Source organism: Macrobrachium nipponense, chromosome 27 (genome assembly GCF_015104395.2).
Source record: "Macrobrachium nipponense isolate FS-2020 chromosome 27, ASM1510439v2, whole genome shotgun sequence".
NCBI classification, from domain to species: Eukaryota; Metazoa; Arthropoda; class Malacostraca; order Decapoda; family Palaemonidae; genus Macrobrachium; species Macrobrachium nipponense.
In genome coordinates this window covers 12,654,879-12,667,517 of record NC_087216.1, presented here as the reverse complement: position 1 = coordinate 12,667,517, position 12,639 = coordinate 12,654,879, and the positions used below count along the sequence as shown (strand labels likewise).

The following is a 12,639-nucleotide window of genomic DNA, read 5'->3' as shown; positions in this document are numbered from 1 at the left end:
GTCATATTTATAAACACAAATGTTATGTTCTCTGAAAGACACCATTAGACGAAATGAGTGAAATGCACGTGACAAGAGCCTGCTGAAAATAAATTCGGTGAATACTTCAGTCTGGTCTGGCCCGGAAGATTCGTTCCGCCTTTGAAAATCCTCCAAATACGCGTAGCAACGGCGTCCACCTCCCTTTCATAGCTAGATGAACCGACGAGAGGAAAATAGAGTATCCGCCGCGGACCGTTAGCCACAATTGTTGCTGTTTATCCGAAGTCGATACGAATCTCATCAACTTTCTGATTAAGGATTCGCTTCCGCTGCGCCATGCAAGTTCGGACTTCCACCCTTGTAATTATATTTGCATGAGGGGGAGGAGGAGAACGAGGAGGAAGCCTATACCGGTTCCCTTGGCCCTAACCCCCACCCTCTTCTTCTTCTCCTTCCTTGCCTTTCGCCTTTCCTCCCTGTCTCCTTTCTTCGTCTTTTCCCCTTAGTGCTTTCTTCTTATATCCATCTTTCTTCCTTCAAGTGCCCTGCCTCTTCTTCCTTCTGTATTTCCTTTCCTCCCTCTTTTTTTCCATTTTCCGATTCCCCTCTTTCTTTCTCTCTTGCCCATCCTCCCCTCCTCTTCCATATCTTTCTCTTTTACCCCCTCCCTTCCCGATTTCCCTCTTCCTTCCCTTGCCTCATTTTGGTCTCTTGTCCCCTATTGCTATTCCCTGCTCTTCTCCCTCTCTTCACCTCCCTGTTTCTACACCCTTTCTCTTATCCCCGTTCTGCATTTATAAATATGGCTTGATATTCTTGTGCTGAAGATATTATTGTGCTTAAGAGCACTGCTTAAACGTCCAGAATGGAAAGAAATATATATTATTCAGGCGAAAGAATAAGTTACCACTCTCAGCTTCCTGTCAGATCTTAACGCAGATTGTCCAGGGCAAACTAGATCTGTACATAGAGAAAGTGTTAGGAAGATACCAATATGGTTATTCGAAAGAGAAGACTAACAAGGGATGATGGGAAAAATATGTGTAATTCACAAGGAAATGTGGATCTTTGTTGACTGCGGGCAGTTTCTCTGATAGTGTTAGCATAATGTAATGCCAGAATTTTTATATGTACCTACCGTATAAATCTAGTTGTGATATGCTACAATGAAAGAAAAAGTTGCGTTTGGGGGAAAAAAAAAAGTTAGACTGATTTGGACAGGGACAAGTACTTGTACAGGGTGTCCATAAACAGTACCATTACAAGTATTTATTGCCCAGAATGGTACTGGGACTTTATGGACACCCTGTATTTCCCCTCTTATTGGTTAATACGGTCTTAGAATAAGTAAACCGAAGCACAAGAATGGTACAACTTTATGTCCAAAATGTTGGCCTTTGCCAACAGTATCAACATTACAGGAGTGTCCATGAAAGAGTATGGCTCCCTGTACCTACACCATTTACGAAAAGGCCTCTAGATTTAGTCCAAGTAAACCAAAATATTTAGAAAACCCAGAATGATGATCTCCAGATATGAATGTCGAGAGATGCAACAAAATCTACATGACATGTATAATTAAATACTCTAAATACTCTAAATAAAGCAGTATCATTCAGGAATCTGGTATAATCGGCAATGGGTTACGTTAAGGCCAGAGAGTTGATAGAGTGAGGGATTGAGGGAAAGTAAGCTAATGTAGAACCTTCAGAACTTCAACAGCTTGGAAGTTCTCCCACTGGAAGGGGAATCCTTTGATGTCTCAGCGTGCTTATTTGAGGTTATTCAACCGCACCGAATTATTTAGCTTAAAATACCCCAGCGTGTTTATGTTGATTAATATCTTATTTCATCTTTTGTTAAAGAAAATAACACGATTTAGAGTCCTCTCCTTGTAGATTCGTTGCGTATAATTTATTTTGATGTTTCATCTCCCGAAGCCATCTGTTCTTTATGTACACACTTCTTCATCCAGATATTTCTTCCTCTGTTTATTTTTTTAAGTTTATTGTATACACGTTACCGAACTTCATACTACTATCCAGACATTGATGCTTGTTTCTCTTTATCATTTGATTGTCTCTTAGTCTTTATATTTAGTAACCTACCGGAAGACTCATCGGGCACTTTTTACTGTTGTGAAACCTTTAGGAGTTAAAAAAAAGTAATTTGTAGTCACAAAATTAAATAGGTAATTACCTTTTTAGGTTCCCCTTTTCAGCAAGGAAAACATATTTTAGAAGTGTCATAACTCCCACTCATTCTCGCTCTCTTGACTTTCTACGCCTCATTGAAGCCCATGGCCATTTGTGCCTAATCCCCAAGAGTTTCGAAGTCGCACGCTCATATGTTTGACACCCATCCAAGGGCTGACCAGACTCGATGTTGCTCAATTTCATGTACGTGTCTATGCATCATGTATGGTCATTTTTCACTTCTGGGATAGAACAGACCCAGTTGCCGGATGACTGAAAAGGAAACCTTTTTATATATATAAATAATGTATGAAAATAGAAACTTCACGTTCTTTTGATGGGTAATAAAGTTATTTGTTTTAGATGTCTGAGATGGATGTTTTGTTTGCATGATGTGCTTCTGTAAAATAAAAACACATACATACATTAAGTACTAATTTACATATTAAACAATTCTCGATTTTTTATATTATATGTCTATTGACTTTACCTATTTGTTTATTCTGCAATTTGTGATTTTTGCCATTTATATTTCTATTACCTATTTATTTATTCTGCAGTTTTTTTCCACTTTTTTATTCGTTTCGTATGAAATGAAACAGGGTGTCCATAAAGTCCCAGTACCATTACAGGTATTTATTGCCCAGAATGGTACTGGGACTTTATGGACACCTTGTATTTAGTTCCTGATTAACTACCATCTCCCAAAACATTGCAGCCTGTATCCCAGTACGTCACGATGCACGAAGCTGCATTGTTGGAGTCGACGGCGGGGGAACCGACAGACTTCTTTTCCTCAGAAGTGACGAGCGGGAAAAGGAGGCACGAAGGGTGAGTTCTCGACCTTCGGTTGCGATGAGGAGAGATTGACCGGGATCAGGAGAGATGAACTTAGATGAGGAAAGACTGGATCGAGGGAGATTTTGCATTTAGTGACTGGGATTTAACAAGTTCTTTATGGGCTTTATATATTTATTATATATATATATGCACACATGTATATATCATGTAAAGTTAAAGATTACGTAGTGGCCAAGACTAAAGGTTTCTGGAGATGTGGATTAGGTGGAGAGTGAGGCGAAGAGGAGAGACGCTAGACGGCATAATTTGTGGGCATGCCATGAACAGTAATACTCGAGGGAGCCGTAAATATATATATATATGTGTGTGTGTGTGTGTGTTTTAAGCAATTTTTTTGCTAATTGTTCTATATTTTGTTCGTTCCAGTTATTTTGAGAATGGCGATTCTGGTGTTGGAAGTGGTGGCGGGGTCTCTCCGCCCCCTGCAAAGCGCCTGGGTATATTTTCTCCGCCATATCCAGGTGTGGGCGTAAGCCCTGACCCACCCTCACACCCACGTGACTACCGCACGCCCGCACCGCCCGATGACGAATGGAAAAATATACATGTTGTAAGTTTTTTTTTTTTTTTTAAGACGTGAAACTTCCCGTGATATTCTCTGAAGTCACGACAGTTTTTTTTTTCTTGTCCCAGATTTCCTTTTTTAAAGAAAATCATCTTTCTTATCGATATTTTATCTCTTATTACGTCGATATCATTAATCATTGTCACTATTTTAGTATTAAGTATTTGCATTTTCATGTCACAGTTTTTATACACCATTCATTCCAAAGTAATAATTTTTTATGTTTTCTAAAATTCCATTAAATCTTGTAGACTAAAGTATGATTACTGCAAATGGTTTTTATCTATATTGTGAAGTACGAATTAATAACTTTAATAACATATTTTTCAAACAAGAAAATATACATTGATAAATTTTTTAATAAATATATTCAAATTAAAGGAGAATGGCATTAGTATAGTCATGCATCGCATCTCCTCATGAGCTTTTGAATATCCAGTTGCACGACATCCTCAGGGAGGTTTCACAGACCAACGGTGGGAGGAATAAGATGTATGTGATATATAGTCGTGAAATATTCAATTGAGCCGAATTCGGACTTTTTCGTTTCACAGATGCTTACGTGCATCTTGAGCATGGTTGAAAAGACTCGCCGGGCCCTAACCATGCTACAGCAGAAGGAGGATCGTGATGGAGGGACCTGCGGACGCATTGGGTCCGTCGGGGCCACAGACCTCCGTCAGAGAACTGATTATGATGCCGAGGTCAGACGACACGCCGCAGAACTTGTGGCACAGAGCATCAGGACCACAGAGGAAAGAGTCTCCGAAGTTAAAAGGAAAGCAGGTGAGTGTCTCTCTCTCTCTCTCTCTCTCTCTCTCTCTCTCTCTCTCTCTCTCTCTCTCACACACACACCACACACACACACACACATACACATACAGGATTGTGCTTAACCCTTTGAGCTATATAGCCTTGTTGATAGTTTAGAAAACTCATAGAAGTGATTATTGGGTAAAATCAGTAATATCATCCCTACTTGCGAAGCTGTCTTTTCATATTATTCCCGTATGTTACAAATGTCAGTAGTAGAAATAAGGACAATGAAAGATGACAACTAATTTCTACCAGTAGTTTGCACGCTTCTTTCCCTTGCATAGGGATTGTTAACCAACTGTCATCTCTTCTATGTGATTTGGAGATGATTGTGGCTTTGTTTTTTGTAGGGTTTATTAGGCAGCTGATACAATTACTGATCATTCACTACACACTCTAACTTCACTTCTAGAGAGCTTGGGAGGAATTGTTTTGCAATAGCAAGGTTTTTTACTTCAGCCTTTTCGCCTCTTCAGTGAGGACCTATTCTCGTTTGGCAATGGCGGTTATTTTTTTATTTTATTTTTTTTTACTTCAGTCTTTTTCCCTCTTCAGTGAGGACCTATCCTCGTATAGCAATGGCGTTTTTTATTCTTTTACTTCAGTCTTTCCCTCCACAGTGAGAACCTATCCTCGTTTGGCAGAGCAGATGAGACATTCTTTAACCATCATTATTGATTCATTTTCTTCGAGAAGTCTTAAGGTCTCCATTATCCGCAGAGGAAGCCGTGTCCGAAGTGCGTCGGGCAGCAGTCGCAGAAGTGCAGAGAGCCATCGGTGCTGCAGAGGCCAGAGCGCAGGAGTTGGTGGCAGCTGAGAGGGCCAAAGTCGAGGCGCTTCTGAGGGAGGTTGGCCGTAGAGATTCTACCGAGCCTCGAGCAGAACCTCAACAGGTAACACCATTCACTATTAAAAACCTGTAAATACAGAATCCTTTCCATCTAATGAGGTTTAGCAAATTAAAATGCAGTTGCAGTTTTAGTAGTTGATATAACTTGGAAAGGAGGGAGTATTTAGATCCGGACTTAAAAATTTGGGATTTTTTTTTTCGTATGTCTCCAAATGTTATATCTTTATATGATCTTGTGGATCTTTCCTAAAATTTTTACCTGTTTTTGTAGTGTCTGAGATAAAGACAGGCACATTGATACGCTAAAGTAAGGTTAAACATACTATTCTAACCAATATCTAAAATCTTCAATATTATGATGAATGTAGAAATATCGTGTTCTTAGATATGGATTTTTAAACACGTTGCTCATTATGTTAATTCAAGTATAAATTAAAAATACTAAACAAGCCTCTCTTATGAGGAACAAGCCCAATTTTTATGTAGAAGTATGATGAATACAGTACAGGGAATTATGAAGGCACATTCATCAAAATACAGCAAGCTTTGGGCATTGCTTTAGGAGGATGGTGCACATCCCCTGCCTCTTATCTTTAATTTTAAACGGTTGATTGAATTCCTCATGAAACGTTGCCAGTAATGAATTACTTATGGATCATGGTTAAATCTGACAGAAATATAATAATTTACCCATGGCCTAAAGCCTTGAGGTACTATCGCAAGTTTCCCTATGGTTCATGATCCTTCTATATTGTGCGTAAGAATTTTATGCTGGAATTAAACCCATACGAAACGCATACATGAATCATTTAGTATTCCAATACAATTTAGAGGACAGTTTAGATCTCTAAGTTTGTTTCAAAGATACCTAGAAAGATCGAGGGTTCTTTATATACCGATTTACTTTGTGTTATATCATATTTTCTGAATATGAGTAACATGACATGAAAAGTCATAATCCTACAAAGTACTTAATTTCATCAGATCTTTCTGTCTATAATAGTGAAGATTTTTTCATCATATAGTGCTATACTACTTACTATACGTCACAAATAGAAAAACTTTTCGATATTTTTCAAGACAATTTCTTTCATTGAAATACAATTCAGGATTTTAACATACATTGTAAGATGCATAAACAAAATTCATTAAGTACATTAGTTATACAAGATATTTTTCTTTAACGACAAATGTTCCTTCAGCTGTAAGTGCCTAATTAAAATTTAATTTTTACTAAGCAGAGGTCATACTTTTGTTTATTTTAGCTTTAGTTGTTTTATATGATTAAATTTCCTTGAAATGTCAAGCATTCTCTGAACTTATACTTTTTAAATTGTGAGTAGTCACTGAAGATGAAAATTCGTTAAATTCTTAAAGTCTGATGAGCTTAGAATCTCCAAAAATTGCAAGTTGAACTGTATAGTTAATGCTTATTGAACTGTGACAACACCTCTACAACAAAGAAGCTTTTCAGACTTATCAATTTCCACTCTGTCAGCGACCTTAAATCTTACATTTTTTCTGATCAATAGAATGGCTTTCCCAAAACAGTTTTGATATCCTTTGCTAGTGGCACTTGATAATAATTTTAATAATCTTTTATTATTTGATGTCATTGAAGTGTTTGGCAAGGAATTAGCATATCATATGCTTCTTGGACTGGGCTACACCCTTATCCCCTTGGTAAACTCGTTTCTTGTTTATTCTGACTGGCTTATGTCTGTTGTTTAAAATACAGTCTTCTAAGATCTGATCTTTCGACCTATAGCTCTATTTTTCATCCGTAATCTTCATTAGCTCAATTCTCATATCTTGAACCTAATCATTGATTCAGCATTTTTTATATCCAGCCATTATTTTATTAACCTATGTCATGATATAATTTTTAACGAGAGCCTAAATTCTTGTAATGTTCAGGCCTTAAATTTAATGAAGGTCAGTGCCTCCAGGAAAGTTTCTTTTCATCTGTAACCCCTTGTCCTTCTAATTCTTCTTTTTATATGTAATGACTGTGTGTTTGTGTTTATATTGCTTTGTAACAATAAATGCTGGAGGGGTTGTTATGATATAACATTCACATACTAAAAATAAATTCTCTTGACCTTGGAGTAAAAAAGATGCAAGAGACAGTTACCAATACACCTAACAATTACTTTGAATTATCATGTTTCTGAAATATGCAGGGTATGCCATCAGAAATATAGTATCACTTGGAATTGGTAGAATTTAGTCAAACTGCTGAAGCAGTTAGGGATAGAAGTTGTCAAACCTTAAAAATCAAAACTTGCCAGAATATCAAGAGGTACTGGAGGTAGAGATGCCGCTTCCTTGTGACACGTGGGTTTTCTTCAGGCGTGTTGGAACTGCGGGAGGAAGGCGCACGAGACCTGCAGCGGATGCAACGTCGCAAGGTACTGTGGACCGTTCTGCCAACACAAGGACTGGGACTCCCACCACAAAGTCTGCTCGCCCACCCTGGCCTCGGCCCCGTCCTCCTCCACCTCCTCCTCGTCATCTTCAGCCTCTTCGTCCTCCGCCATAGTTGCTGCGCTGGTTTCCAAAAGTAAATTCCTGAAGGCTTCGGAGACGAAGACGGAGTGACCTCGGTTCAGAGGGTCTCTGAGGAGGAAGTTCCGCAGGAAGGCTTGTGTCATGTGATGAGGGCAACGAAGCTCCTTTAGAAAGAGAGAGAATAGTGCTGTTGTTGTTGAACGGTTTTTTTAAATACTGTTAGTCGAGAGAGATACAGCAGCTATAGACTGCCGTGAACTTGACTGAAGGTATGTTGCTCTACAAGTTGAGATAAAGGAAATGGGGATAATGTCATGATCTGATATGGTTGCAAAAGTCCCACACAAAGCTCAAGATGACATGAATTTAATCCCTTTTTTTCCTGTAAGTGAATGTGCTACTTTTATTAGTGTGTATCCAGTGTTACAAGTCAGCATACTATATTTTTCCTTCTTATTTAAATGTCATATAGATTAGTCATTTGGTACTTTTGACAATCTCAGCTGGAGGTTGTTCCCCAGTTGTCAGTTATTAGTGTCACACCATACACTGGAACTTTTTCAAGGATGATCTGATCATACGAGAGTCTAATTTCTCAGACGTCCTCATCCCAAGAAACTACAGCCAGGAACACATCTGTTGCACAGTGAAAGGCCAGTAATAGAATTATACATGTTTCTGTTTTCGTCTTGGTACAGAACTCTCAGCCTTTTTTTTTTCCGGTGATTCCTTTTCAACAGTTTCTGTGTGTAACTATCACAAATACGGTGTGCAGTGGTGTTTCAAATCCTTTTTATCAATTGTTATCTTAATTGGAAACTCAGCTGTTTTGATCACGATTGTTTATACTAAATCTAAACGGGAACAGGAAAGAAAGTTGTCTACGTGATAAGAATTACAATAGAACTTGTCATGAAAAATATGTTCACAACTAGACAGTTGACATCGACAGTAGTTTATGACTGAAAAATAGATATAATTACAAGACATATTTGATATCTTCATTTCCTCATTTTCCATTCCTTTCTCAGTGTATGATATACATGTCTACAACATGAAGAGTGAAGGATGTTCCGTTCTCCAAACAGTTTTATATATCCAGTTGTCGGTGCACAAAATCCTGAAATTGTTACCAAAGTCAGTAACCGGTGATCACAGCAGAGACAGAAAGGAATTCTTTGGGTGAGAAATAATTCATCGAATGACTTGAAGAAGAATTTTAGGACCAATATAACGATAGTGTTTCTTCACGAGTAAAATCAAATTGCATAGTTTTTTTTTTCCTGAACGTTGTAATGTCTGCTTGAAACTTCAGTACAAATCTGTTGTTGGGATCATGGCGTCCTTGTCAGGGCGAAGGTCTTTATGCGTCCTCTTTATGCGAGATGTTACCTTATAGTGTCCTTTTGGGACAGTTCGTACCAGAATCCTGTAAACCAAAGATTGTAGTTATAGGATAATAACAGTTTTTTTACACTGCGAAAAAAACAGTTTGACTTAGGGAACAGAGGGATCAGGATAAGGGAGAAGCATAGTTCTTGGCAATAATGAAATCTAATTGTACTGTAGTATTATCTGTCATATTTTTCCCATAGATATTCATTTTTCCATGTGTCTAGTCACAATATTAGCGAGGAAAAATTAAGTAATTGCAGTGTCTGGAAATACTGTATATGACGATGTTGGGTCTTTTTCTGTAATTGTTTATTGTTCATTGATAATCCAAAATATTACTTTTTTGTGTAAATTTCCGTTCAACTTCTATCATTATTGTTTATAGAATTATTTTCGTTTTACATTGCAGGGATTAGTATTCCCTTTTGATTCGTCATCTTTTAGTGAATAACTTATCCCCAGCATATCACTTCAGATTAACGCTGACATTACTACTCTGCCCAAAGGTGTCAAGTTCATTAACTGTACTGTACTTGCCAGTTTGTTGTACAGTGATTGTTTTAAAATCGACTTCTTAGAGAATTACAATATCTTGATGAAGGCTTAGTTGTGGTGTGTGATGGGCGTGTGTTTCTGTCAGAGAATGGTGTGTATGTGTGTGTGTGTGTGTGGTATGGGTGAGTGGGTGGGGTTAAAAACCAGTTTGCTATTAATGTCAATATTGAAACTGATTTCTTTGTTTCGTATTTTAAGAGTAGGAAAGAATTCCTTCTCCTCCTGAGCTTATAAAGAGGTATTTTAAACGTTATCTAGATCTCATAGTATTGTTCATTTTTATTTTCACTATTAATATGACAGCTGATTTTGGTTTTATCATACTTTGTCTCATATAAATTTTATTCTTCCTAAAAGAATTTTTTTTTATATTCTCCCTCAGATGAAACTAGATATTGTAATTTTACCATTTTACATTGTCAAAGGAGATACAAGAGTCATCAGCATGGGAGAGAAAAATTGCCATGAACATTTCTAACACTGTTTGATGTGCAATTTCTAAAAGAGTGATGGCAAAGTTTTTTAACATTTTGTTCTAACATCTTTAGTAAGTAAGCGACTACAGTGTTGTCATTTGTTCTTGAGAAATGTCTCGCCATGTTCTTCAGTGTTTAATTAGAGTTTTCGAGATGGTTTATCATTGTCAATACTTAATGTATCAAAGACATTTTTACTACAATTGTTTCAATATTGATGATAAACAATACTATACTTGCCAGTTACCTGGTGGTCTGTAAGAAGATGGCCAAACTTCAATGAAATTTAACAATGTGGATTTAATATTTCCCTGTTTTCTTTATATAATATGCAGAGGAGACTTCACATCAAACTATTTTTCAAATTCAGTTTTAGTTAGGGAATATAATTTCATTACCATCTAAGCATAGTTTTTTTTTTTGCATGGGTGAAATTGCTCTTATTATTGTAAAATTTTGGGACAGGTCTTATTCTTTTTCTTATAATTATTTGGTATGTCCCCATATTTCTAAGCTGTTTAATTTATTTTTCAAAGACATCCTTATAAAGTGTAGTTTATTCAGTACGAGATTGATCTACCAACAATAGAATGTAAAAATCTGTAAAATCTTGGTAGTACTTCATGGGTATAACCAGGTCAATGTGATTATTCTTCACCTGTGCCAAATGTTCCTCATTTTTATCCAGTTTCATATTACTTTTATTTCAATAAACATTCACCATTCTTACGTTTATTGTTCACTAGAATTTGATCAAGGCTTGTTTCCAATTTCTGTAAAAGTTGGAATGAAAGAAATCCTAAGAAGTACTAATGGTCATTGAATAATGAATATGGTTACTGAGAAGTCTGCCTGCCACTTGGGTGACTGCACATACAGTACATTATCCGAAATGTCAAGAAGAAGAAAGGGAGATAAAAAAAATAGTTCAGAACATTGTGGTCTATCTCATGATTCTGACATTTTTAACCAGTAGTTTTTCCTATATTGTGAACTTTTGGTAGAGTCACATAAGTATGTGATTATCCTGTTCCTTGATTCCTTACAAGCAGTTACCTTCTATTGTATAGCTGTGGTTTTTCCTCTGACAGGAAATGATATTTCTTCAGAGATCTCAAGACCCTTATTAGTAGAACTAGAAATTAAATTGATGCATATGTATGCTCATCTTTTTTTTAAATACGTGTAATGTCTCCATTAATTTAGTGTGATATGTACAAGGTATTTAACGCCATTATTGTTACAGAGTTTTATAAAGTTTATTATTTATTTACGGCTTTACAGTATTTCTTTTATTTACATGATTTGTGCCTAATGGCAATGTTCCCAAAATGTTCAGATTTTATCATTTGCATTTAAACGCGTCTCATGTTTTTGGTATTGTGTCTACTGAATTCCTTGAGCCCAGCATCACAAAGCTATTGAATTAAGTGTATTGTATACCAGTGTGTTTATTGTTTTGTAAATAGATAATTTTATCACTGATTGTTTTATTCTTCCTTCTGTGAAGGGTAGGTCCACTGATCTTTTTGATAAGGTATGAAAATACTTTATTACCCTCATTTGTTTTTTGTTTTTTTTTCAAAAAACAGATGGAAGGAATGATGCATACACACCAGGTACTGACAAACATCTGAACCCATTAGGCCCAATCCCCAAAAGAAAAATTCAGTATTATAGGCGACAGTCATGGAGTTTATGACATCAGGCTATTGTCGATTGTCATAGGATTGAATTCGCTGAGTGACTTATTCTGATCCCGTACGGTTGATGTATAAGTACAACCTGGTGAGTTTTGTTTAACCTCATATCTACGGCTGTGGTATGTTTTAGAATTATTGGAAGTTGTTTCTTTCTATCAACCCTGCGGGGTATGTGGAGAAGGACCCTAGATGGGTAGGTTAGCGGGTGAGTGGGTCTGTCGGTAGGTTACAGGGTGAGTGGGTCTGGAATTTTGGATTCGTGGAGTTACGTTGTGAGCGCGCTCTCAGGTTATTGTGTTGGTTTCTCTAATTAATTGTGCGGCCTTGCAGATGTAATTTAGGTTCTGAACGCAAAATGTAGAACCATGGTTTTTTTTTTCGGTCACCTTAGGACTTGAGGTTCACACTACGTCATGTACTTTCCATGTGAAAGAGCAAAATATTATGGTGAAACCAGCAACCTTAGCTTAATTACTACAAGGATGGCCGCATGAAGATTGTCTTTCTTTGTTCTTGAAAGCTAACAAGTCATCAGATATACCAATCAGTAACCCACTCAAGTCTTTCTGTGTCGGATCCCGGCAATTGATAAAACCGGCTCAGAATTTATGGTGATAGCATAATTATATCCAAAAAGCTCTCGAACTTGTCCATATGAATATTCTCAAGACCTTAAGAAAGGTAACTATTGTTGAACCAAAAAATAGGCTGCTCTTTGAATGAGAGGATA

The 12,639-nt window shown here is 37.0% G+C and overlaps 1 protein-coding gene across 4 annotated transcripts in view; it reads left to right on the top strand.

The window, feature by feature from the left end:
* Positions 1-11,687, top strand: part of LOC135200830 (protein CBFA2T2-like) — a 306,696-nt gene extending 295,009 nt beyond the window's left edge. For 3 of the 4 annotated variants that reach the window (XM_064229515.1, XM_064229514.1, XM_064229516.1), the window contains 5 exons: positions 2,896-3,008; positions 3,405-3,588; positions 4,158-4,389; positions 5,140-5,312; positions 7,622-11,687. In XM_064229515.1, coding sequence (XP_064085585.1) covers positions 2,896-3,008; positions 3,405-3,588; positions 4,158-4,389; positions 5,140-5,312; positions 7,622-7,870 — 951 coding nt within the window. In that variant the 3' untranslated portion in view covers positions 7,871-11,687. Of the gene's footprint in view, positions 1-2,895; positions 3,009-3,404; positions 3,589-4,157; positions 4,390-5,139; positions 5,313-7,560 lie in introns of all 4 variants that reach the window. The other variant, XM_064229517.1, reaches the window with a different exon arrangement.
* The last annotated feature ends 952 nt before the right edge of the window (positions 11,688-12,639 follow it).